Source organism: Oncorhynchus keta, chromosome 35 (genome assembly GCF_023373465.1).
Source record: "Oncorhynchus keta strain PuntledgeMale-10-30-2019 chromosome 35, Oket_V2, whole genome shotgun sequence".
NCBI classification, from domain to species: domain Eukaryota; kingdom Metazoa; phylum Chordata; class Actinopteri; order Salmoniformes; family Salmonidae; genus Oncorhynchus; species Oncorhynchus keta.
Genome location: NC_068455.1, coordinates 12,889,397 through 12,915,562, shown reverse-complemented (window position 1 = coordinate 12,915,562; position 26,166 = coordinate 12,889,397). Strand labels below are relative to the sequence as shown.

At 48.3% G+C, this 26,166-nt stretch overlaps 1 protein-coding gene across 6 annotated transcripts in view; it reads right to left on the bottom strand.

Moving 5' to 3' along the window:
* The window catches only part of LOC118369043 (SAM and SH3 domain-containing protein 1-like), an 89,035-nt gene that overhangs the window by 2,998 nt on the left and 59,871 nt on the right, over positions 1-26,166 (bottom strand). For 3 of the 6 annotated variants that reach the window (XM_052496556.1, XM_052496560.1, XM_052496561.1), the window contains exons 2-16: positions 19,950-20,000; positions 19,396-19,451; positions 17,769-17,806; positions 16,907-16,996; positions 16,490-16,605; positions 15,166-15,267; positions 4,548-4,683; positions 3,957-4,244; positions 3,521-3,735; positions 3,061-3,135; positions 2,806-2,952; positions 2,478-2,616; positions 2,120-2,289; positions 1,836-2,042; positions 124-274 (exon numbers count right to left, since the gene is read on the bottom strand). In XM_052496556.1, coding sequence (XP_052352516.1) covers positions 124-274; positions 1,836-2,042; positions 2,120-2,289; positions 2,478-2,616; positions 2,806-2,952; positions 3,061-3,135; positions 3,521-3,735; positions 3,957-4,244; positions 4,548-4,683; positions 15,166-15,267; positions 16,490-16,605; positions 16,907-16,996; positions 17,769-17,806; positions 19,396-19,451; positions 19,950-20,000 — 1,981 coding nt within the window. Of the gene's footprint in view, positions 1-123; positions 275-1,835; positions 2,043-2,119; positions 2,290-2,477; positions 2,617-2,805; positions 2,953-3,060; positions 3,136-3,520; positions 3,736-3,956; positions 4,245-4,547; positions 4,684-15,165; positions 15,268-16,489; positions 16,606-16,906; positions 16,997-17,768; positions 17,807-17,892; positions 19,352-19,395; positions 19,452-19,949; positions 20,001-26,166 lie in introns of those variants that run through there. The other 3 variants (XM_052496558.1, XM_052496557.1, XM_052496559.1) reach the window with 3 other exon arrangements.

The window sequence follows — 26,166 nt, the reverse complement described above, 5'->3', positions numbered from 1 at the left end:
CCCCCAGCAGAGGGACATCCGTCATACAACAAATTGTGTTTGTGGGGGTATGTGTGGGGGTGGGTGTGTGTGGGGGTGTGTGTGGGGGTGGGTGGGTGTGTGTGTGGGGGTGTGTGTACTAACCATCGTACTCCTGAATTAGCTCCACAGCGGTGAGCAGCACAGCTCTGTGTTGAGGGTCTCTGATGTTGAGCTCATCTAGATCTTCCTCTTCTAGAAGCTTCAAGGTGTCCAGGTCCTCATAGCCGTTAAACAGGAAGGTAGGCAGGTGCTCCTGGGGGAGGGGTGAGAAGGACAGAGGGGTGACAGGGTAGGCTTTGGTCACGTAGCCAACTTAAAATAAACATCAAAAGGAGGAGGAACTTAACGGCATTCAAGTGTGAACGTCTGTATATACATAGTCTAGTGCAAGTCGTCACTGACTTAGTCTAGACCAGTGGTTCCCTAACTTTTTATAGTCCCGTACCTCTTCAAACATTCAACCTCCAGCTGTGTACCCCCTCTAGCACCAGGGTCAGCACACCTAGTCTGTGCCTGTATTTAGTTTCATGCTAGTGAGGGCCGAGAATCCACTCTCACGTAGGTACGTGGTTGCAAAGGGCATCAGTGTGTTAACAGGGCGATTTGCCAAGGCAGGATACTCTGAGTGCAGCCCAATCCAGAGATCTGGCAGTGGCTTCTGATTAAATTACATTTTCACAGAACCGCTTGTTGCAATTTTTATGAGGCTCTCTTGTTCAGATATCGGTAAGTGGACTGGAGGCAGGGCATGAAAGGGATAACGAATCCAGTGGTTTGTGTCATCCGTTTCAGGAAAGTACCTGTGTAATTGTGTACCCAACTCACTCAGGTGCTTGGCTATATCACATTTGACATTGTCCGTAAGCTTGAGTTCATTTGCACACATAAATCATATAAATGATGGAAAGACCTGTGTCCTTGTTAATGCAGACAGAAAAGAGCTCCAACTTCTTAATCATAGCCTCAATTTTGTCCCGCACTTTGAATATAGTTGGAGAGTCCCTGTAATCCTAGATTCAGATCATTCAGGCGGGAAAAAACATCACCCAGATAGGCCAGTCGTGTTAGAAACTCGTCATCATGCAAGCGGTCAGACAAGTGAAAATTATGGTCATTAAAGAAAAAACTTTAAACTCATCTCTCAATTAAAAAAAATAAAAAGTGTCAATACTTTGCCAATGATAACCTGCACACTTCTGTATGTTGTGAAAGCATTACATGTCGCTGCCGATATCATTACATAGTGCAGAAAATACACGAGAGTTCAGGGGCCTTGCTTTAACAAAGTTAACCATTTTCACTGTAGTGTCAAAAGTCTTTCAAGCTGTCAGGCATTCCCTTGGCAGCAAGAGCCTCTCGGTGGATGCTGCAGTGACCAAAGTGGCGTCGGGAGCAACTGCTTGCATGCACATTACCTCTCCACTATGTCTCCCTGTCATGGCTTTTGCGCCATCAGTATAGATACCAACATGAGCAGCAGCTACGTTTGGCTACATACGGACCGTTAGTGGAATTCCCACGAGAGAGTAACGGTTGATGTGATTGGATGTTAATTATTTGACAAGGCTATCTGATTTGACATTGTGTTGTTATTTCGCCAAACACTAGATGGTATAATTTTTTTTTTTTCCGGCAGTGAAACGAGGCTATATATTATTTATAAAAATGAAGAGTGAATTACATTTTTATTTGGCATCCCCCCCGACGGCATTGCGCATACCCCAGTTTCTGAATACCTGTACTACTAGTCATGACTGAGTTAGTCTAGTTCTAGTCATGACTATGAGTTAGTCTAGTAGAAGTAAAGTCATTACTTTGAGGTTGATGCGCGCCAGCAGTTCCTCTACAGAGGTGGGTTTGGGCTGCCCTCCCTTCCTCCTACGTCGGGGGTGTTTAGGTTTGTCTTCCTCCTCAGCCAGAACGTCCACGTAGATGAACTTAAACGTCCCCACCTTATTGTTCAGCAGGCCCATCCACGTCCCCATTGGAGGCTTGCTGATGATGTCAATGACATCACCTCTCTGCAAATCAGGAACAGTCACTGTGATTCGTTCGTTTGGATAATGTGTGTGTACGTGCATGCGTACGTGCATTTTACCTTCAGTTTGAGAGAGTCAGTGTCGTAGGGGCTGGGGGTGGAGTCCGTGTGCACCATGGCTCGACCACAGAAGGGTCCTCTGTAGGGAGGCTCATCCTCCTCTCCATCCTCAGACTTCACACTCCCTATGTTGCTGTTAGAGGAGTCGGTGGTGCCCACCGTATGACCACCTGTACACAATAAGAAATGAGAGGAGCCATTCAAATGATCTCTAAACCACATTGAGATCTATAGTAAATGAACATGCGGTTGGTAGGGGGCTAGGTTTTCTGTTCTGCCTGCTGGTCACTGTAAATAACAGTTTCACTTTGGAATATAAGACAAGTGTGGACAACACAGACCCACACACAGTACTTACTTATGGAGCTCTGTCCACTGAGGGAGCTCCTCAGGCTCTCCACTGACCCTCCAGCCTTCAGCTTGGGTTTCTCCAGAGAGTCGCTGTCTGTGAGGCTGTGGGGGGACTGGGGCCCTCTGGAAATAGCATCTGGGCTTGACTGGAGGGGGTACAGAGACATGGTTATTACATGTTTACGATATATTTAGTCCAGCTTAATCTCTTGATGATCATCATGAACCAAGTTCAATGAATTGCCACCAGGGACACTAGCTAGAGAGTAGGTACGGTTTGACCACTGGAGCGTTTAGCATACATAGATAATTGAATTGCATAGAGTCTGACATACCTGCTCGGGGAGAGAGCAGTGGTATCTCTTGGAGATGTGCTTTCTCATGGTCTCTTTTACCGACTTCACTTTCTTGCCCAAAGAGATTTGAGGGTTTGTCGGTGGAGACTTGACTACATCTTTCACACTGGCATCCCCATCTTTAAACTAAAGTTAGTATGCAGTGTGGGGAGACAGAAAAGCTCCATGAAACGAAGGTACTGAAAAACAAAAAAATACCAATTCAATGAATCAAATGAATATTAACCTACTTACAGTGAGGTCAGGGTCACTGTTGACCATGTGCAGGGACCGGTTGGTCAGATCAAATCCTCCAAAGCTACAGGTTCTCTGTGAAACAAAGGGTGAAATCAATAAAAATCACCTTATAAATATCACTTTCAAATGACAAGACATATTGACAGGTTCATCAACCAAACATATAGGACTTTGTGGTTCTGTGTGAAGACAGTTTTGGACTGAGGGAACATCCAACCGCTCCTAGCCTGGTCCCAGATGCTAACTCAATTGCTGTCATTGTTGAGCAAAACATTAATATCAATAAGGAGTTGGCAAGGGAGCAGAACTAGACTAGTACCCAGGCTAGACTGGCCATGACTAAAGCTATAGACTACACAGTCCACACAAAGGCTTGCGTCCCAAATGGCACCCCATTCCCTATATAGTGCACTACTATTGACGGTCGCCATTTCCAAACCAGCTAAAGACTACTCACGCCATGGTAGCTGAGTGGGCTGAGTACTCTCCTGATCTCACCATCCGTGACCGACCGGGCCATCCTAGGTCCATCCCCTCTACCACCAACCTCTATCTCTGACATGGAGGAACCAGTACCGCCGGCCCCCGTCGCTCTCCCCTCTCCGCTGAGGCCAGTGTCCGGGTGGCTCCCTGGGCTACAGGCCGGGCTGGAGCTCCTGGGGCTGGATCCTCCTATACCGGGTACAGGGAGAGAACATGCGCAACTCTTATCATCTTGCTTATACAAATGTAGTGTGCTAAAAATAGATCACATCAAAAAATAAAATGAAAAAAACATCCAGCACTGGGATATAAGTAGCAATTAAAAGCTTTGTTTTAATAATCTCATAGCAACATCACGTCTGAAGAAAAACAATTTTCCTGAAGAAAAATTGTGTGACTTGCTTCTTCACCTGTCTTACTGAAGGCCCTGAAGAGCTGCTGGCTGGTGATGGAGACTGTATCCAGACTGTGGGTGTGTGTGGCACTGCTGCAAGCGTCCAAGGAGGAGGAGGAGGATGGGGAGGTGGTCAGGTTGTCGGAGTCTTGAAGGTCATAGGTCAGCTCGTTGTGCAGGGAGGAGGGCAGGGAGTCAACGTGGCGACACCCCCCAGACATAGGCTGTTTCTTCTCAACCCCAGAGTACAGGGGCAGAGAGGACATGGTATCACCCAGGATAGGCCCGTCCATGCTCAGAGATTCTGGGAGAGACAGGGGGGGTGGCAGGAGTAGTAAGGACAGGTTTGTGGCAGAGTCAGGGAATGTCAAGACAATGCGATGTGTAATGGATGACAACTCAACTTGTATTAGAAGTAGGTATTTTATTTTTCTCACACTAAGTGACCAACAAAACAGTTTTTTTGGTATAGTCTGTAGTTTATGTAAAGGCATCACATCTACGCCCTAATGGGACTTGTCCCAATCACATCTAATTTGAGATTCTTTATGTAATAAATAGCACTGTAGTTTAATAAATGAAAGACTACTGCAGTGATCCGTCTCACCCTCAGACCCAGGGTTCTTGGACTCGTCGATCCTGATGAGCTTCTTGCGCACCCTGCGACTGGAGGTGACCAGCTTATGGAGCCGTCTAAATGTCCCAGACTCCTCCTGTTCACTATCTGACTGCTCACACAACTGCTGGAGAAGAGAGACGAACCAGGTTAGAAGGCCAGCAGTGGGGAAGGAGAGGAGACCCAGTTAGAGGTAGAGGGGGCGGGGACCCAGTTAGAGGTAGAGGGGGCGGGGACCCAGTTAGAGGTAGAGGGGGCGGGGACCCAGTTAGAGGTAGAGGGGGCGGGGACCCAGTTAGAGGTAGAGGGGGCGGGGACCCAGTTAGAGGTAGAGGGGGCGGGGACCCAGTTAGAGGTAGAGGGGGCGGGGACCCAGTTAGAGGTAGAGGGGGCGGGGACCCAGTTAGAGGTAGAGGGGGCGGGGACCCAGTTAGAGGTAGAGGGGGCGGGGACCCAGTTAGAGGTAGAGGGGGCGGGGACCCAGATAGAGGTAGAGGGGGCAGATGATAATAGTAGTCAGTAGTTCTCAAGCCTTGAAATCTGTGAAAATAATGTTTATTTGGCTTGCTTATAAAGTTTGTATAAGTACAATATTTCACCCTTTTTGGGAAATGCACAATAAAATGTTTTATTTAACTAGGCAAGTCAGTTAAGAACACATTCTTAATTACAATGATGGCCTAGGAACAGGGGGGGTTAACTGCCTTGTTCAGGGGCAGAACGAAAGATGTTTACCTTGTCAGCTCAGGGATTCAACCTTTTGGTTACTGGCCCAATGCTCTAACCACTAGGCAAACCTAACTAACTATTATTGTTGAGGTAGAGACCACATGCAGCATATGAGCTCAATATAAGTACTGATGGGTCAAACCGGAGTGTAGACTTGCAGTCGATGTAAAGGCACGGGTCAGGTACGGATCAGGCACGGGTCAGGTACGGATCAGGCACGGGTCAGGCACGGGTTAGTCGATGTAAAAGCACAGGTCAGGTACGGGTCAGTCGATGTAAAGGCACTGGTTAGGCACGGGTCAGTCGATGTAAAGGCACGGGTCAGTCGATGTAAAGGCACGGGTCAGTCGATGTAAAGGCACGGGTCAGTCGATGTAAAGGCACTGGTCAGGTACGGGTCATTCGATGTAAAGGCACTGGTCAGGCACGGGTCAGTCGATGTAAAGGCACGGGTCAGGTATGGGTCAGGCACGGGTCAGTCGATGTAAAGGCACGGGTCAGGCACGGGTCAGTCGATGTAAAGACACTGGTCAGTCGATGTAAAGGTACTGGTCAGGCACGGGTCAGTCAATGAAAAGGCACGGGTCAGTCGATGTAAAGGCACTGGTCAGGCATGGGTCAGTCGATGTAAAGGCACGGGTCAGGCACGGGTCAGTCGATGTAGAGGCACGGGTCAGGCACGGGTCAGTCGATGTAAAGGCACGGGTCAGGCACGGGTCAGTCGATGTAAAGGCACGGGTCAGGTACGGGTCAGGCACGGTTCAGTCGAATTGTAAAGGCACGGGTCAGGCATGGGTCAGTCGATGTAAAGGCACGGGTCAGTCGATGTAAAGGCACGGGTCAGGTACGGGTCAGTCGATGTAAAGGCACTGGTCAGGCACGGGTGAGTCGATGTAAAGGCACGGGTCAGGCACGGGTCAGTCGATGTAAAGGCACGGGTCAGGTACGGGTCAGTCGATGTAAAGGCACGGGTCAGGCACGGGTCAGTCGATGTAAAGGCACGGGTCAGGTACGGATCAGTCGATGTAAAGGCACGGGTCAGGTACGGATCAGGCACGGTTCAGTCAATGTAAAGGCACAGGTCAGGTACGGGTCAGTCGATGTAAAGGCACGGGTCAGTTGATGTAAAGGCACTGGTTAGGCACGGGTCAGTCGATGTAAAGGCACGGGTCATTCGATGTAAAGGCACGGGTCAGTCGATGTAAAGGCACGGGTCAGGCACGGGTCAGTCGATGTAAAGGCACGGGTCAGGTACGGATCAGGCACGGTTCAGTCGATGTAAAGGCACAGGTCAGGTACGGGTCAGTTGATGTAAAGGCACGGGTCAGTTGATGTAAAGGCACTGGTTAGGCACGGGTCAGTCGATGTAAAGGCACGGGTCAGTCGATGTAAAGGCACGGGTCAGTCGATGTAAAGGCACGGGTCAGTCGATGTAAAGGCACTGGTCAGGTACGGGTCATTCGATGTAAAGGCACTGGTCAGGCACGGGTCAGTCGATGTAAAGGCACGGGTCAGGTATGGGTCAGGCACGGGTCAGTCGATGTAAAGGCACGGGTCAGGCGCGGGTCAGTCGATGTAAAGACACTGGTCAGGCACGGGTCAGTCGATGTAAAGGTACTGGTCAGGCACGGGTCAGTCAATGAAAAGGCACGGGTCAGTCGATGTAAAGGCACTGGTCAGGCACGGGTCAGTCGATGTAAAGGCACGGGTCAGGCACGGGTCAGTCGATGTAGAGGCACGGGTCAGGCACGGGTCAGTCGATGTAAAGGCACGGGTCAGGCACGGGTCAGTCGATGTAAAGGCACGGGTCAGGTACGGGTCAGGCACGGTTCAGTCGATGTAAAGGCACGGGTCAGGCATGGGTCAGTCGATGTAAAGGCACGGGTCAGTCGATGTAAAGGCACGGGTCAGGTACGGGTCAGTCGATGTAAAGGCACTGGTCAGGCACGGGTGAGTCGATGTAAAGGCACGGGTCAGGCACGGGTCAGTCGATGTAAAGGCACGGGTCAGGTACGGGTCAGTCGATGTAAAGGCACGGGTCAGGCACGGGTCAGTCGATGTAAAGGCACGGGTCAGGTACGGATCAGGCACGGTTCAGTCGATGTAAAGGCACGGGTCAGGTACGGATCAGGCACGGTTCAGTCAATGTAAAGGCACAGGTCAGGTACGGGTCAGTCGATGTAAAGGCACGGGTCAGTTGATGTAAAGGCACTGGTTAGGCACGGGTCAGTCGATGTAAAGGCACGGGTCATTCGATGTAAAGGCACGGGTCAGTCGATGTAAAGGCACGGGTCAGGCACGGGTCAGTCGATGTAAAGGCACGGGTCAGGTACGGATCAGGCACGGTTCAGTCGATGTAAAGGCACAGGTCAGGTATGGGTCAGTTGATGTAAAGGCACGGGTCAGTTGATGTAAAGGCACTGGTTAGGCACGGGTCAGTCGATGTAAAGGCACGGGTCAGTCGATGTAAAGGCACGGGTCAGTCGATGTAAAGGCACGGGTCAGTCGATGTAAAGGCACTGGTCAGGTACGGGTCATTCGATGTAAAGGCACTGGTCAGGCACGGGTCAGTCGATGTAAAGGCACGGGTCAGGTATGGGTCAGGCACGGGTCAGTCGATGTAAAGGCACGGGTCAGGCGCGGGTCAGTCGATGTAAAGACACTGGTCAGGCACGGGTCAGTCGATGTAAAGGTACTGGTCAGGCACGGGTCAGTCAATGAAAAGGCACGGGTCAGTCGATGTAAAGGCACTGGTCAGGCACGGGTCAGTCGATGTAAAGGCACGGGTCAGGCACGGGTCAGTCGATGTAGAGGCACGGGTCAGGCACGGGTCAGTCGATGTAAAGGCACGGGTCAGTCGATGTAAAGGCACGGGTCAGGTACGGGTCAGTCGATGTAAAGGCACTGGTCAGGCACGGGTGAGTCGATGTAAAGGCACGGGTCAGTCGATGTAAAGGCACGGGTCAGGTACGGGTCAGTCGATGTAAAGGCACGGGTCAGGCACGGGTCAGTCGATGTAAAGGCACGGGTCAGGTACGGATCAGGCACGGTTCAGTCGATGTAAAGGCACAGGTCAGGTACGGGTCAGTCGATGTAAAGGCACGGGTCAGTTGATGTAAAGGCACTGGTTAGGCACGGGTCAGTCGATGTAAAGGCACGGGTCATTCGATGTAAAGGCACGGGTCAGTCGATGTAAAGGCACGGGTCAGGCACGGGTCAGTCGATGTAAAGGCACGGGTCAGGTACGGATCAGGCACGGTTCAGTCGATGTAAAGGCACAGGTCAGGTACGGGTCAGTTGATGTAAAGGCACGGGTCAGTTGATGTAAAGGCACTGGTTAGGCACGGGTCAGTCGATGTAAAGGCACGGGTCATTCGATGTAAAGGCACTGGTCAGGCACGGGTCAGGTACGGGTCAGTCGATGTAAAAGCACGGGTCAGGTACGGGTCATTCGATGTAAAGGCACTGGTCAGGCACGGGTCAGTCGATGTAAAGGCACGGGTCAGGTATGGGTCAGGCACGGGTCAGTCGATGTAAAGGCACGGGTCAGGTACGGGTCAGGCACGGTTCAGTCGATGTAAAGGCACGGGTCAGGCATGGGTCAGTCGATGTAAAGGCACGGGTCAGTCGATGTAAAGGCACGGGTCAGGTACGGGTCAGTCGATGTAAAGGCACGGGTCAGGCACGGGTCAGTCGATGTAAAGGCACGGGTCAGGTACGGATCAGGCACGGTTCAGTCGATGTAAAGGCACAGGTCAGGTACGGGTCAGTCGATGTAAAGGCACGGGTCAGTTGATGTAAAGGCACTGGTTAGGCACGGGTCAGTCGATGTAAAGGCACGGGTCATTCGATGTAAAGGCACGGGTCAGTCGATGTAAAGGCACGGGTCAGGCACGGGTCAGTCGATGTAAAGGCACTGGTCAGGCACGGGTCAGGTACGGGTCAGTCGATGTAAAAGCATGGGTCAGGTACGGGTCAGTCGATGTAAAGGCACGGGTCAGTCGATGTAAAGGCACTGGTCAGGCACGGGTCAGTCGATGTAAAGGCACGGGTCAGTCGATGTAAAGGCACGGGTCAGGCACGGGTCAGTCGATGTAAAGGCACTGGTCAGGTACGGGTCATTCGATGTAAAGGCACTGGTCAGGCACGGGTCAGTCGATGTAAAGGCACGGGTCAGGCGCGGGTCAGTCGATGTAAAGACACTGGTCAGGCACGGGTCAGTCGATGTAAAGGCACGGGTCAGGTACGGGTCAGGCACGGGTCAGTCGATGTAAAGGCATGGGTCAGGCACGGGTCAGTCGATGTAAAGACACTGGTCAGGCACGGGTCAGTCGATGTAAAGACACTGGTCAGGCACGGGTCAGTCGATGTAAAGACACTGGTCAGGTACGGGTCAGTCGATGTAAAGGCACAGGTCAGTCGATGTAAAGGCACGGGTCAGTCGATGTAAAGGCACGGGTCAGGTACGGGTCAGGCACGGTTCAGTCGATGTAAAGGCACAGGTCAGTCGATGTAAAGGCACAGGTCAGTCGATGTAAAGGCACGGGTCAGTCGATGTAAAGGCACGGGTCAGGTACGGGTCAGGCACGGTTCAGTCGATGTAAAGGCACGGGTCAGGCATGGGTCAGTCGATGTAAAGGCACGAGTCAGGTACGGGTCAGGCACGGGTCAGTCGATGTAAAGACACTGGTCAGGTACGGGTCAGTCGATGTAAAGGCACTGGTCAGGCACGGGTCAGTCGATGTAAAGGCACGGGTCAGTCGATGTAAAGGCACGGGTCAGTCGATGTAAAGGCACGGGTCAGTCGATGTAAAGGCACTGGTCAGGTACGGGTCATTCGATGTAAAGGCACTGGTCAGGCACGGGTCAGTCGATGTAAAGGCACGGGTCAGGTATGGGTCAGGCACGGGTCAGTCGATGTAAAGGCACGGGTCAGGCGCGGGTCAGTCGATGTAAAGACACTGGTCAGGCACGGGTCAGTCGATGTAAAGGTACTGGTCAGGCACGGGTCAGTCAATGAAAAGGCACGGGTCAGTCGATGTAAAGGCACTGGTCAGGCACGGGTCAGTCGATGTAAAGGCACGGGTCAGGCACGGGTCAGTCGATGTAGAGGCACGGGTCAGGCACGGGTCAGTCGATGTAAAGGCACGGGTCAGGCACGGGTCAGTCGATGTAAAGGCACGGGTCAGGTACGGGTCAGGCACGGTTCAGTCGATGTAAAGGCACGGGTCAGGCATGGGTCAGTCGATGTAAAGGCACGGGTCAGTCGATGTAAAGGCACGGGTCAGGTACGGGTCAGTCGATGTAAAGGCACTGGTCAGGCACGGGTGAGTCGATGTAAAGGCACGGGTCAGGCACGGGTCAGTCGATGTAAAGGCACGGGTCAGGTACGGGTCAGTCGATGTAAAGGCACGGGTCAGGCACGGGTCAGTCGATGTAAAGGCACGGGTCAGGTACGGATCAGGCACGGTTCAGTCGATGTAAAGGCACGGGTCAGGTACGGATCAGGCACGGTTCAGTCAATGTAAAGGCACAGGTCAGGTACGGGTCAGTCGATGTAAAGGCACGGGTCAGTTGATGTAAAGGCACGGGTCAGTGGATGTAAAGGCACGGGTCAGGCACGGGTCAGTCGATGTAAAGGCACGGGTCAGGCACGGATCAGGCACGGTTCAGTCGATGTAAAGGCACAGGTCAGGTACGGGTCAGTTGATGTAAAGGCACGGGTCAGTTGATGTAAAGGCACTGGTTAGGCACGGGTCAGTCGATGTAAAGGCACGGGTCATTCGATGTAAAGGCACGGGTCAGTCGATGTAAAGGCACGGGTCAGGCACGGGTCAGTCGATGTAAAGGCACTGGTCAGGCACAGGTCAGGTACGGGTCAGTCGATGTAAAAGCACGGGTCAGGTACGGGTCATTCGATGTAAAGGCACTGGTCAGGCACGGGTCAGTCGATGTAAAGGCACGGGTCAGGTATGGGTCAGGCACGGGTCAGTCGATGTAAAGGCACGGGTCAGGCGCGGGTCAGTCGATGTAAAGACACTGGTCAGGCGATGTAAAGGTACTGGTCAGGCACGGGTCAGTCAATGAAAAGGCACGGGTCAGTCGATGTAAAGGCACTGGTCAGGCACGGGTCAGTCGATGTAAAGGCACGGGTCAGGCACGGGTCAGTCGATGTAGAGGCACGGGTCAGGCGATGTAAAGGCACGGGTCAGGCACGGGTCAGTCGATGTAAAGGCACGGGTCAGGTACGGGTCAGGCACGGTTCAGTCGATGTAAAGGCACGGGTCAGGCATGGGTCAGTCGATGTAAAGGCACGGGTCAGTCGATGTAAAGGCACGGGTCAGGTACGGGTCAGTCGATGTAAAGGCACTGGTCAGGCACGGGTCAGTCGATGTAAAGGCACGGGTCAGGCACGGGTCAGTCGATGTAAAGGCACGGGTCAGGTACGGGTCAGTCGATGTAAAGGCACGGGTCAGGCACGGGTCAGTCGATGTAAAGGTACGGATCAGGCACGGTTCAGTCGATGTAAAGGCACAGGTCAGGTACGGGTCAGTCGATGTAAAGGCACGGGTCAGTTGATGTAAAGGCACTGGTTAGGCACGGGTCAGTCGATGTAAAGGCACGGGTCAGTCGATGTAAAGGCACGGGTCATTCGATGTAAAGGCACGGGTCAATCGATGTAAAGTCATGGGTCAGGCACGGGTCAGTCGATGTAAAGGCACTGGTCAGGCACGGGTCAGGTACGGGTCAGTCGATGTAAAAGCACGGGTCAGGTACGGGTCAGTCGATGTAAAGGCACGGGTCAGTCGATGTAAAGGCACTGGTCAGGCACGGGTCAGTCGATGTAAAGGCACGGGTCAGTCGATGTAAAGGCACGGGTCAGGCACGGGTCAGTCGATGTAAAGGCACTGGTCAGGTACGGGTCATTCGATGTAAAGGCACTGGTCAGGCACGGGTCAGTCGATGTAAAGACACTGGTCAGGCACGGGTCAGTCGATGTAAAGGCACGGGTCAGGTATGGGTCAGTCAATGTAAAGGCACTGGTCAGGCACGGGTCAGTCGATGAAAAGGCACGGGTCAGTCGATGTAAAGGCACGGGTCAGGTACGGGTCAGGCACAGGTCAGTCGATGTAAAGGCATGGGTCAGGCACGGGTCAGTCGATGTAAAGACACTGGTCAGGCACGGGTCAGTCGATGTAAAGACACTGGTCAGGCACGGGTCAGTCGATGTAAAGACACTGGTCAGGCACGGGTCAGTCGATGTAAAGACACTGGTCAGGTACGGGTCAGTCGATGTAAAGGCACGGGTCAGGTACGGGTCAGTCGATGTAAAGGCACAGGTCAGTCGATGTAAAGGCACAGGTCAGTTGATGTAAAGGCACGGGTCAGTCGATGTAAAGGCACGGGTCAGGTATGGGTCAGGCACGGTTCAGTCGATGTAAAGGCACGGGTCAGGCATGGGTCAGTCGATGTAAAGGCACGAGTCAGGTACGGGTCAGTCGATGTAAAGGCACTGGTCAGGTACGGGTCAGGCACGGGTCAGTCGATGTAAAGACACTGGTCAGGTACGGGTCAGTCGATGTAAAGGCACTGGTCAGGCACGGGTCAGTCGATGTAAAGGCACGGGTCAGGTACGGGTCAGTCGATGTAAAGGCACGGGTCAGGCACGGGTCAGTCGATGTAAAGGCACGGGTCAGGCACGGGTCAGTCGATGTAAAGGCACGGGTCAGGCACGGGTCAGTCGATGTAAAGGCACGGGTCAGGCACGGGTCAGTCGATGTAAAGGCACGGGTCAGGTACGGGTCAGTCGATGTAAAGGCACGGGTCAGGCACGGGTCAGTCGATGTAAAGGCACGGGTCAGGTACGGGTCAGGCACGGTTCAGTCGATGTAAAGGCACGGGTCAGGCATGGGTCAGTCAATGTAAAGGCACTGGTCAGGTACGGGTCAGGCACGGGTCAGTCGATGTAAAGGCACGGGTCAGGCACGGGTCAGTCAATGTAAAGGCATGGGTCAGGTATGGGTCAGTCGATGTAAAGGCACGGGTCAGGTATGGGTCAGTCGATGTAAAGGCACGGGTCAGGTACGGGTCAGTCGATGTAAAGGCACGGGTCAGGTACGGGTCAGTCGATGTAAAGGCACGGGTCAGGCACGGGTCAGTCGATGTAAAGGCACGGGTCAAGCACTGACTAACAGTTGTGCGCCAGAAAACGAAAGGTTTGCAAACTGGAATTTCCCATTAAATGAATAGATGTCAGAGTAGGCCACAGCAGATATGAACTAATTTGGTCTCATATTTAGGATCTGTAGCATTGGTCAGAAAAAAAACACATTTGCTCACAGTGGATCAACAGTTTATGTACTACACCACAGCTATAAGATCAGAAGCTTTTCCACATCTGTCTTTTTCATGCTCATGATGACATGTGCTAAAGCTAGCCATAGTTACAGAGAAATAAACCATATGTAAAAGCTACAATTGTGGACCAGAGGAGAAATAGAAACCATAGCTATGAGTTCTTAAAATATAGCCAAGCAGACATCTGACCACGAGCGCTCATCTTGTAATCTTGTCACAGTAGAGCGAGACTCTGGGTCTTGGTGAGCTGTGAGCACTTAATGTCCACCTCATTCACTGGTTTTATACTGGCTACATCATAGTATGCATAGCATCTTGAACCATTAAATATTATGCCTATTCTGCATAAGAGGTACAGCAACGTCTTGAGCATGCAGGTTTCGTCTTGGTAAAAATAAACGAGAGTTAAGATTCTAATGATTATGAGAGTAATTCTTTACAGCACTATAGTTGTGTAGTGCTGTTGTTCTTGAGTGTGTGCAAAGAAAGGGAATTGCGCACAATATAGTCTTACGTAATCACTGGAAGATTATGTTGACGTTAGAAGCCGCAGATACACGGAGCCAAGAACTAGCAGGAAAATAACCGATGCCGCCAGGAACATCTGCATCAATTTCAAAAGATCGATTCATAGCTCCTAAACACTGTTTTTTGGAGAGCATGTGGTCAAAAAGAAGGGTAACAGTGGGAGGATGGATAGAACGACTGGAGAAATGACGAGAGAGAAACCGAATGAGGCCATCCAGATTAAATCTGAAATATGTTTGCTGGACCGGAACCCCCTAATCACTGCAACCCCCTAATCGCAACCATGCAGAAAAGAGCTGTGGCCGGCATAATGCAGCACAATAGGGGTTAGCAGGCGCTTTGACTGGGATGAATAGCGGTCTGCCTGGATGGCATGCCTGCTGGGAGAGAGGGAGAGAGGGGAGAAGGCGGGTGAGAGAGGGGAGAAGGAGGGTGAGAGAGGGGAGAAGGAGGGTGAGAGAGGGGAGAAGGAGGGTGAGAGAGGGGAGAAGGAGGGTGAGAGAGGGGAGAAGGAGGGTGAGAGAGGGGAGAAGGAGGGTGAGTGAGGGGGAGAAGGAGGGTGAGTGAGGGAAAGGAGGGTGAGTGAGGGAAAGGAGGGTGAGTGAGGGAAAGGAGGGTGAGTGAGGGAAAGGAGGGTGAGTGAGGGAAAGGAGGGTGAGAGTGGGAAAGGAGGGTGAGAGTGGGAAAGGAGGGTGAGAGGGAGAGAGTGGGAAAGGAGGGTGAGAGGGAGGGAGCGAGAGGGAGGGAGCGAGGGGGGGTGAGAGGGAGGGAGCGAGAGGGGGTGAGAGGGAGGAGCGAGGGGGTGAGAGGGAGGAGCGACGTGGGGGGGGTGAGAGGGAGGGAGCGAGGGGGGTGAGAGGGAGGGAGCGAGGGGGTGGGTGGGAGCGTGAGGGTGAGAGGGAGGGAGGGGGTACGGAGATACTCATACTATACATATCATAAACCAAAGAATAGAGAGCGACACTTATATCAACGAGTTTATATCAACACTTACATTGCTGGTGGAGGACTCATTCAAGGTCGGACTGGGAGCATCAGACCATTCTGTAAGATCAGTCCTGCAGGTCTGTCTGCTCTGGGTCTCAAACTCCTTCAGCTGTGAGGAGGAGAGGAAAGGGGAGGAGAGGAAAGGAGAGAGGAGGAAAGGAGAGAGGGGGAAAGGAAAGGAGAGAGGAGGAAAGGAGCAAGAAGAGAGGAGAGGAGGAAATTCAGTTTAAGCTAGAGTTATGTTTTTTTCTACATTTGGATGCATCTCAATCCACCACATCCGCGGTGAAAGGTGGCAGAGCTAGAGCGAAAATCGGTCTTCTCAGGAAAATACCTGTAGCATCGGAACGGTTCGACTTACAGGCGTCACTGGACTGAATGGAAGTCTGAAGGTAGTTTTGTGCCTACGTGGTACCTCGTTTAAACCCCTGCAGTACCTCGTTTAACCCCCTGCAGTACCTCGTTTAACCCCCTGCAGTACTACTTTGAGAACCCCTGCTATATAGTATACAGTATAGAGTATGACATACGGTTATCAATGATTTGTGACGCCTTTACTTTACGGATGCTCCAATGACGCCTTTACGGATGCTCCAATGACGCCTTTACGGATGCTCCAATGACGCCTTTACGGATGCTCCAATGACGCCTTTACGGATGCTCCGATGACGCCTTTACGGATGCTCCAATGACGCCTTTACGGATGCTCCATTGACGCCTTTACGGATGCTCCAATGACGCCTTTACGGATGCTCCATGACGCCTTTACGGATGCTCCAATGACGCCTTTACGGATGCTCCATGACGCCTTTACGGATGCTCCATGACGCCTTTACGGATGCTCCAATGACGCCTTTACGGATGCTCCATGACGCCTTTACGGATGCTCCAATGACGCCTTTACGGATGCTCCAATGACGCCTTTACGGATGCTCCATGACGCCTTTACGGATGCTCCATGACGCCTTTACGGATGCTCCATGACGCCTTTACGGATGCTCCATGACGCCTTTACGGATGCTCCATGACGCCTTTACGGATGCTCCATGACGCCTTTACGGATGCTCCATGACGCCTTTACGGATGCTCCAATGACGCCTTTACGGATGCTCCAATGACGCCTTTACGGATGCTCCATGACGCCTTTACGGATGCTCCATGACGCCTTTACGGATGCTCCATGACGCCTTTACGGATGCTCCAACGACGCCTTTATGGATGCTCCAACGACGCCTTTATAAGTTGTACTTTGTTTGAAGTGGGACCGTACATTCTGAGAAGAGAGTATGTGGAAGAAAACACAAACTGTTGGAAGACAGGAAGTGACATACCCTTGCGAGGGCCTCCTCCACGCTGATCATCTTCTCTTTCACCATCATCATCAGCTGGATACGCTCTTCATCACTCATAGTGATGTCACTGGCCACAAAGCCTATGTCCTCGCCGCCTGGGGAACAGCAGTATCATAGCAGTGGAGGGTTAGATAGCGGGACAGATAAGATAGAAAGCCACTGCCCACCCAGGACATCATGCCTGTGTGGGATCGAATCCCAGTTCCACCTCTCGTCTATACATTATCGCTTCTATCCGTCTTCCTTTCAATAAGCACATGGAAAATACTAAAGATACATTGAGACTAAGACTGTTTCAGTGGAGTGGGATGCTGTGCGGCTTGGACACAGTTTCCTGATTTGTGCGATCAGAAATATGTTGGGTAGAGAGAGAATATTTACAAAACAAAAACATACCTTTTGAGTTCTGACGCATGACATCTTTCTGCGACTTCCGAAAATTCTGCCAGAAAGACTTGTTTTTATGTCTCTTTTCATCCCATTTTCCTGAACAAGCACATACAGTAGGGCTGAATGAAACATGACATCCAATATAACATCAAATTGTAACTCAATTGTGATAAGAACAAAACTGGCTAAATTCAAATCTTCAAATGAGGTACTAGTTAATTTGTAATAACACAATAACAACCGTTACTGTGTATGTAGTTACACATACATTTCAGAGTCAGGCCCAGCCAATCAGTATGAGTTTTCCCCCACAAAAGGGCTTAATTATAGACAGAAATACTCCTCAGTTTCATCAGCTGTCCGGGTGGCTGGTGTGAGACAATCCCGCAGGTTACGAAGCCAGAGGGAGGTTCCTGGGCTGGCATGGATACACGTGGTCTGTGGTTGTGAGGCCGGTTGGACCTACTGCCAAAGTCTCTAAAACGACGTTGTGGTGGCTTATGGTAGAGAAATTAACATTAAATTCTCTGGCAACAGCTTTGTCGGTTGGACGTACTGCCAAATTATCTAAAACGACCGCAGACCACATGTATTCCTGCAGTCAGCATGATAATTGCACGCTCCCTCAAAACTTGTGGCATTGTGTTGTGACACAATCGCACATTTTAGAGTGGCCTTTTATTGTCCCCAGCACAAGGTACACCTGTGTAATGACCATGCTGTTTAATCAGCTTCTTGGATATGCCACACCTGTCAGGTCGATGGATTATATTTTTGTTCAGTATATATGTGACCAAGCACACTATACCTCGTAATATTTAGACCAATCAAATTACAGAACTGATGATTATTTAATTTTTTTACTTACCCCCTGATCCATCATCAGATGATTTATGCATGGCCAACCTACAAATCAACCAAGAATCAAAAACAAAAAAACAACCCAAGAAATAGAAGATGCAGAGTCTGGTAAGATAACAGACAAATCTCACCTGTTTTCTGATGCAATTCTCTTCATTGTACTGCTGTTATCCTACTGTACCATCTTTGACAAAACACCACTTTATCCACCCTGAGTTCTCTCTCCAAGAATTACAGATGTGTACTGTCCCCCTCACAAACATGCACGGTCCCCAACAAACCAAACGTGCACTGTCCCCCTTACCACCAGGCCAGTATAGTGTTAGTGGGGACCGTTCCCAGTAGTCAGTAAGTCCAGATGGTAAAACATGCTGCTGGACAGAGGTCAGACCACAGTGGCTATCTTAACAACAATAGGGGCTTTTCACACCCTGACTGCACTCACTGCAACATCGTCGCTCCTCACGTGGCCTTTGTTTCTCTCCCCACTCCCTCTCATTTTCCCTAGTCTCTCTCCTCTGACATCAGCTGATAGTTGTTGCTGATGCTAGCGACTAACATCCCCCACTGACACATTTCTACACGTGGCCACAAGGGGGCACCCTGCCTAGTCACTGCCAGCCCAGTACTCTACTACTAACCATGCTGACGGAAAGGTTGTAGTAGAGGCTTGTGTTCTTCTGAAAGGAACCAACTCTCAGAGGTGGCTACCCAAGACCAGCATATTGTATGAAGTCATGTGACTTTGAGGTGACTTGGGCTTGATTTTTAGAGCACACTAACAGGAGGTACTACTTCTCCCATTGTTTTAGACTGGACAATGACAAAGCTAAGGTGTAAACAAACCTAAATCTTGTGTCGCCGACACCCCGCTGACTCAGTGTATAGTACCATGTTTACTCATGACCAAGATTCCTCCCTTATTCTCCTTTGTTTACAATATGACCATTCATCCTTCCAAACTCACAATCGGGGGAAGGAGAGGAAGTGTTAAATTGGTTTACTAGTAGAGGAAGTGTTCCGTTGGTAGACTAGTAGACGAAGTGTACCTGGTCAAAAGTAGTGCACTAAATAGGGAATAGGGTGCTATTTAATAGGGTGGCATTTGACACGCACACTTGGAGAAGATGTATGGAAGTGCTATGACTGTCCCACTCACTGTCCTACCTAAACCCAGGAGTTCAACCATTTATAGTTACGCAATAAGGCACGAGGGGGTGTGGTATATGGCCAGTATACCACGGCTAAGGGCTGTTATTGGGCACGACACAACGCGGAGTGCCTGGATACAGTGCTTAGCCGTTGTATATTGGCAATATACCACAAACCCCGGAGGTGCCTTATTGCTATTATAAACTGCTTACCCACGTAATAAATGTTTTATTGTTTTGTCATACCCAATCAGCATTCAGGGCTCAAACCACCCTGTTTATAATAAGATAACTTTCACTAGGACAGGAAAACAATGTATGGAACTGCTATGACTGTCCACCTTCCACCAATTGAACTACATATAAGAACATCACATTACAATATAGTCCACAATACACTCCACACAAAGGGGAGATGATGCCGGTGACAGATCAAGAATAACAACAGTTTAAGTGTAACATACAGCATCTCTATGGTCTTACCTTCTCTCAGTCTCGGGAGTGGACGCTGCGTTACTGCAACTCAGCCCTAGCGACTCCTGTAGAGAACAGAACACTGGAGTCAGACAGGCAGGCAATGGAATCTGACAAACACACTTGGAGAACTACATTCTAGCGCACAGACAGGCAAGTTGGTTTGGAACTCCTAATGTGCATCTCATTGACCACAAAAGGCTACAGTAGACATTCCTCAGTCAAAATTTTTTTAACCATTTTTCCAGGACACACATTATAACACCATGTATTACAAAATCACAAGGCCACAGTCTCCACTATAGACAGTGAAACGTGACTTTGTAGCATTAAAACAGCTCTCCTTGAGACCCCAATAACAGAGCAGTGTTCTGACTCACAGCTGCTCTATGATGTCTGTGATGCAGAGGGAATCCGTCCTCCCAGAGAGTAAACATACAATAGGGGAGGCGTGTGTGTCTGTACTCACTCACCTGGATCTGAGCTGGGGGAATCAGTCCTCCCAGAGAGTAAACATACAATAGGGGAGGGGCGTACGTCTGTGTGCGGAAACATTCACTCACCTGGATCTGAGAGCGAAGCTGCAGTGATGTCGGGACTAAGTCCACCTTTTCCTGAAAGCCCAGAAGGCACAAGTGAAGCAGTAAGAAATAGAACTATATCCAGAACCATCACTCTGTACTGATGTTAAATAGTGATGCAGGACGTCACGCTGTACTGATGTTAAATACAACGTCACACTGTTACTGATGAAGGACAACGTCACACTACTGATGAAGGACAACGTCACACTGTACTGATGAAGGACAACGTCACACTGTACTGATGAAGGACAATGTCACACTGTACTGATGAAGGACAATGTCACACTGTACTGATGAAGGACAATGTCACACTGTACTGATGAAGGACAATGTCACACTGTACTGATGAAGGACAATGTCACACTGTACTGATGAAGGACAATGTCACACTGTACTGATGAAGGACAATGTCACACTGTACTGATGAAGGACAATGTCACACTGTACTGATGAAGGACAATGTCACACTGTACTGATGAAGGACAATGTCACACTGTACTGATGAAGGACAGTGTCACACTGTACTGATGAAGGACAACATCACACTGTACTGATGTTAAATAGTAATGAAGGACAACATCACACTGTACTGATGAAGGACAATGTCACACTGTACTGATGAAGGACAGTGTCACACTGTACTGATGTTAAATACAACGTCACACTGTACTAATGTTAAATACAACGTCACACTGTACTGATGAAGGACAACGTCACACTGTACTGATGATGAAGGACAACGTCACACTGTACTGATGTTAAATACAACGTCACACTGTTACTGATGAAGGACAACGTCACACTGCTGTACTGATGAAGGACAACGTCACACTGTACTGATGTTAAATAGTGACGAAGGACAATGTCACACTGTACTGATGTTAAATACAACGTCACACTGTACTGATGAAGGACAACGTCACACTGTACTGATGTTAAATACAACGTCACACTGTACTGATGAAGGACAACGTCACACTGTACTGATGTTAAATACAACGTCACACTGTACTGATGAAGGACAACGTCACACTGTACTGATGAAGGACAACGTCACACTGTACTGATGAAGGACAACGTCACACTGTACTGATGAAGGACAACGTCACACTGTACTGATGAAGGACAACGTCACACTGTACTGATGAAGGACAACGTCACACTGTTACTGATGAAGGACAACGTCACACTGTTACTGATGAAGGACAACGTCACACTGTTACTGATGAAGGACAACGTCACACTGTTACTGATGAAGGACAACGTCACACTGTTACTGATGAAGGACAACGTCACACTGTTACTGATGAAGGACAACGTCACACTGTTACTGATGAAGGACAACGTCACACTGTTACTGATGAAGGACAACGTCACACTGTTACTGATGAAGGACAACGTCACACTGTTACTGATGAAGGACAACGTCACACTGTTACTGATGAAGGACAACGTCACACTGTTACTGATGAAGGACAACGTCACACTGTTACTGATGAAGGACAACGTCACACTGCTGACTAGTGTGACTAGTGTGTGTGTGTGTGTGTGTGTGTGTGTGTGTGTGTGTGTGTGTGTGTGTGTGTGTGTGTGTGTGTGTGTGTGTGTGTGTGTGTGGGTGTGTCTGAGCTACTGGCTTTCCCTCTCCACCAGTAATACAATGCCTACATACTCTCCAGACCTCCTCAGGAGTCACCCCAGAAGCATCGTATGTACAGTCATCTTTGACCTGACCACTGTCAACAGTATCAACTTGAGAAGTTTTGGTACAAGTACACAGCTCATTGTACCAGAAATAACCAGGAATACTAGTGAGATGGCTTTTCCTCAATAGAAACCCAGGATCTCCAGACCTACAGAACACTGCAGAGACATCCTACTATTGTGTTCTTTAGTGCCCTTTGTTGTGTGGGCTGAAGAAAATTAAAAAGATAGGAAAAGGTTCAGGACTTTTGCAGACTCATCTCCTGCAAATGTCTTCAAAGTAGTGCTGATGATTTTCCTCTCGCAAACTGGAAATACAAAATAAATAATAGTGATATCTGTCCTGTCCTACAGAGCCGGGCTGACACCATTTAGTCTACAGCCATGTTCCTCTCTGTAATCTGATATGACATTGTACTCTTCCTTTATGTTTACATGACAGGGACTAGGTGAGGGCTTCATGGATATCGACTACGCTGCTGAATCACATGTTGATATCCCCATATCAGTACTGTTATGGGGACACTCACGAGTTTTCGCAGAGCTGCCTGGAGAACATGCTTAGTCACTGTTTTTCTTCCAAAGAGAAAATAATTATACGAAACATTGGCAGATCAGCTGTAACCTTGAGCTTCTCACTGATAAGCAGTTTGTGCTGAAGAAGAATGTCTGAGTCAGTGAAATTAAACACCAGGGATGTATCCCAAAGTACACCTTATTCCCTTTATAGTGCCCTACTTTTGACCAGGGCCTATAGGGTTCTGATCAAATGGTGTACCCTATATAGCGAAATAGGGTACCATTTGAGATGCATCCCTGGTGTTTAATTTCACTGACTCAGACATTCTTCAATATTTCATATCATTATTTTCTCTTTGGAAGAAAAACAGTGATTAAACATGGTCCCCAGCTCTGCAAAGATTCTGAGGAATGCAAAGCTGACAAGCAGCTGCTGTTACAGTTGAAGTCAGAAGTTTACATACACTTAGGGTGTAGTCATTAAAACTTGTTTTTCAACCGCTCCACGTACGTCTTGTTAACAAACTGTAGTTTTGGCAAGTCATTTAGGACATCTACTTTGTGCATGACAAGTCATTTTTCCAACAAATGTTTACAGACAGATTATTTCACTTAATTCACTGTATTATAATTTTTTCACATAATTCACTGTATTACAATTCCAGTGGATCAGAAGTTTACATACACTAAGATGACTGTGCATTTAAACAGCTTGGAAAATTCCAGAAAATAATGTCATGGCTTTAGAAGCTTCTGATAGGCTAATTGACATCATTTGAGTAAATTGGAGGTGTACCTGTGGATGTATTTCAAGGCCTACCTTCAAACTCAGTGCCTCTTTGCTTGACATCATTGGAAAATCAAAAGAAATCAGCCAAGACCTCAGAAAATAATTGTAGACCTCCACAAGTCTGGTTCATCCTTGGGAGCAATTTCCAACCGTCTGAAGGTACCACGTTCATCTGTACAAACAATAGTACGCAAGTATAAACACCATGGGACCACGCAGCCATCATACTGCTCAGGAAGGAGACGCGTTCTGTCTCCTGGAGATGAACGTACCTTGGTGCGTAAAGTGCAAATCAATCCCAGAACAACAGCGAAGGACCTTGTGAAGATGCTGGATGAAACAGGTACGAAAGTATCTATATCCACAGTAAAACAAATCCGAGAGGACTTTTTGATGTACAAACACATTTTCTAAAACGACATTTGAGGCAACTTATGGTAGAGAAATCAACATTCAATTCTCTGACGACAGCTCTGGTGGACATTCCTGCAGTCAGCATGCCAATTGCATGCTCCCTCAAAACTTCACATTTGTGGCATGGTGTTTTGTGAGAAGACAATACATTTTAGGAGTGGCCTTTTATTGTCCCTAGCACAAGGTGCACTTGTGTACTGATCATGTAGTTTTATCAGCTTCTTGATATGCCACACCTGTCAGGTGGATGGATTATCTTTGCAAAGGAGAAATGCTCACTAACAGGGATGTAAACAAATTTGTGCATCAAATCGGAGAGAATTAAGCTGTTTGTGCATCAAATCGGAGAGAATTAAGCTTTTTGTGCATCAAATCGGAGAGAATGAAGCTTTTTGTGCATATGGAACACTTCAGGGATCTTTCATTTCAGCTCATGAAACATGAGACCAACACTCTACATGTTGCATTGTTTTTGTTCAGTATATATTATTTTTTTAATTTAAAAGGATAATGTAGTACTATAGTTTAATAATAATAATAATAATAAGCCATTTAGCAGACGCTTTTATCCAAAGCGACTTACAGTCATGTGTGCATACATTCTACGTATGGGTGGTCCCGGGAATCGAACCCACTACCCTGGCGTTACAAGCGCCATGCTCTACCAACTGAGCTACAGAAGGACCACCTAATGTTAGACTTCAAAGTAATATTTCATGCAGTTAGCGGAAGTTCCTAACTGTACGTACAATATGTCCTCTTTAGGATCACAAAGTTTTACATTACATGTAACATCTAATGGGGCTGTTAATGTCATCAGCCAGAACAGAATATTTATTTTTATTTGTCACACGCGCCGAATACAACAGTTGCAGACCTTACAGTGAAATGCTACGATGCAAAAAAACGCGATCTCAGCCCTAAGAAGTTAACGGGATCGATATGACAACAGTCAGTGAAAGTGCAGGGCGCCAAATTCAAAACAACAGAAATCTCATAATTACAACTCCTCAAGCATACAAGTATTTTATACCATTTTTAAAAGGTAATCTCGTTGTTAATCCCACCACAGTTTCCGATTTCAAATAGTCTTTACAGCGAAAGCACCACAAACGATTATGTTAGGTCAGAGCCAAGTCACAGAAAAACACAGCCATTTTTCCAGCCAAAGAGTGGAGACACACAAATCAGAAATAGAGATTAATTCTATCAATTACCGTTGATGATCTTTATCAGATGACACTCATAGGACTTCATGTTACACAATACATGTATGTTTTGTTCGATAAAGTTCATATTTATATAAAAAATGTGCAGTATACATTGGCGCGTTATGTTCAGTAGTTCCAAAACATCCAGTGATTTTGCAGAGAGCCACATCAATTTACAGACATACTCATTATAAATGTTGATGAAAATACAAGTGTTACGCATGGAACTTTAGATAATGCAACCGCTGTGTCAAATTTCAAAAAAGCTTTACGGAAAAAGCAAACCATGCAATGAGTGAGTGAGTATTGCACCATGAGTGAGTACTGCACTCAGAGACCCAACAAGCCAAAAAGATGTCCACCATATTGTGCAGTCAACAGAAGTCAGAAATAACATTATAAATATTCACTTACTTTTGATGATCTTCATCAGAATGCACTCCCAGGAATCCCAGTTACACAATAAATGTTTGATTTGTTCGATAATGTCCATCATTTATGTCCAAATAACTACTTTTGTTAGCGCATTTTGTAAACAAATCCAAAGTCACGAAGGGCGTTCACTAGGAGCAGACGAAATGTCAAAAAGTTCCATTACAGTCCGTAGAAACAGGTTAAACGATGTATAGAATCAATCTTTAGGATGTTTTTTTAACATAACACTTCAATGATGTTCCAACAGGAGAATTCCTTTGTCTGTAGAAAAGCAATGGAGCGCGAGCTACCTCTCATGTGAATGCGCGTGACCAGTTCGTGGCAATCTGCCAGACCACTGCCTCAAAGAGACCTTATGAGCCCCTCCTTTACAGTAGAAGCCTCAAACAAGTTTCTAAAGACGGTTGACATCTAGTGGAAGCCTTAGGAGGTGCAATATCCCACTGTATCTTCAATAGGGAATGAGTTGAAAAATCGACCAACCTCAGATTTCCCACTTCCTGGTTGGATTTTTTCTCAGGTTTTTGCCTGCCATATGAGTTCTGTTATACTCACAGACATCATTCAAAGAGTTTTAGAAACTTCAGTGTTTTCTATCCAAATAATATGCATTTATTAGCAACTGGGACTGAGGAGCAGGCAGTTTATTCTGGGCACCTTATTCATCCAAGCTACTCAATACTGCCCCCAGCCATAAGAAGTTTTAAGAGCCAATAAAACAACAGCCATTCTCTCCGGCACCATCTTCCATATATCTCCTGTACTAAGCTATCCCATACACTGCCGGTCAAAAGTTTTAGAACACCCACTCATGCAACGATTTTTCTTATTTTTTTTTTACTATTGTCTACATTGTAGAATAATAGTGAAGACATCAAAACTATGAAATAACACATGGAATCATGTGGTAAAAAAAAAGTGTTAAACAAATCAAAATATATTTATATTTGAGGTTCTTCGTTGCCTTGATGACAGCTTTGCACAATCTTGGCATTCAAATCAAATTTATTTATATAGCCCTTCGTACATCAGCTGATATCTCAAAGTGCTGTACAGAAACCCAGCCTAAAACCCCAAACAGCAAGCAATGCAGGTGTAGAAGCATTCTCTCAACCAGCTTCAT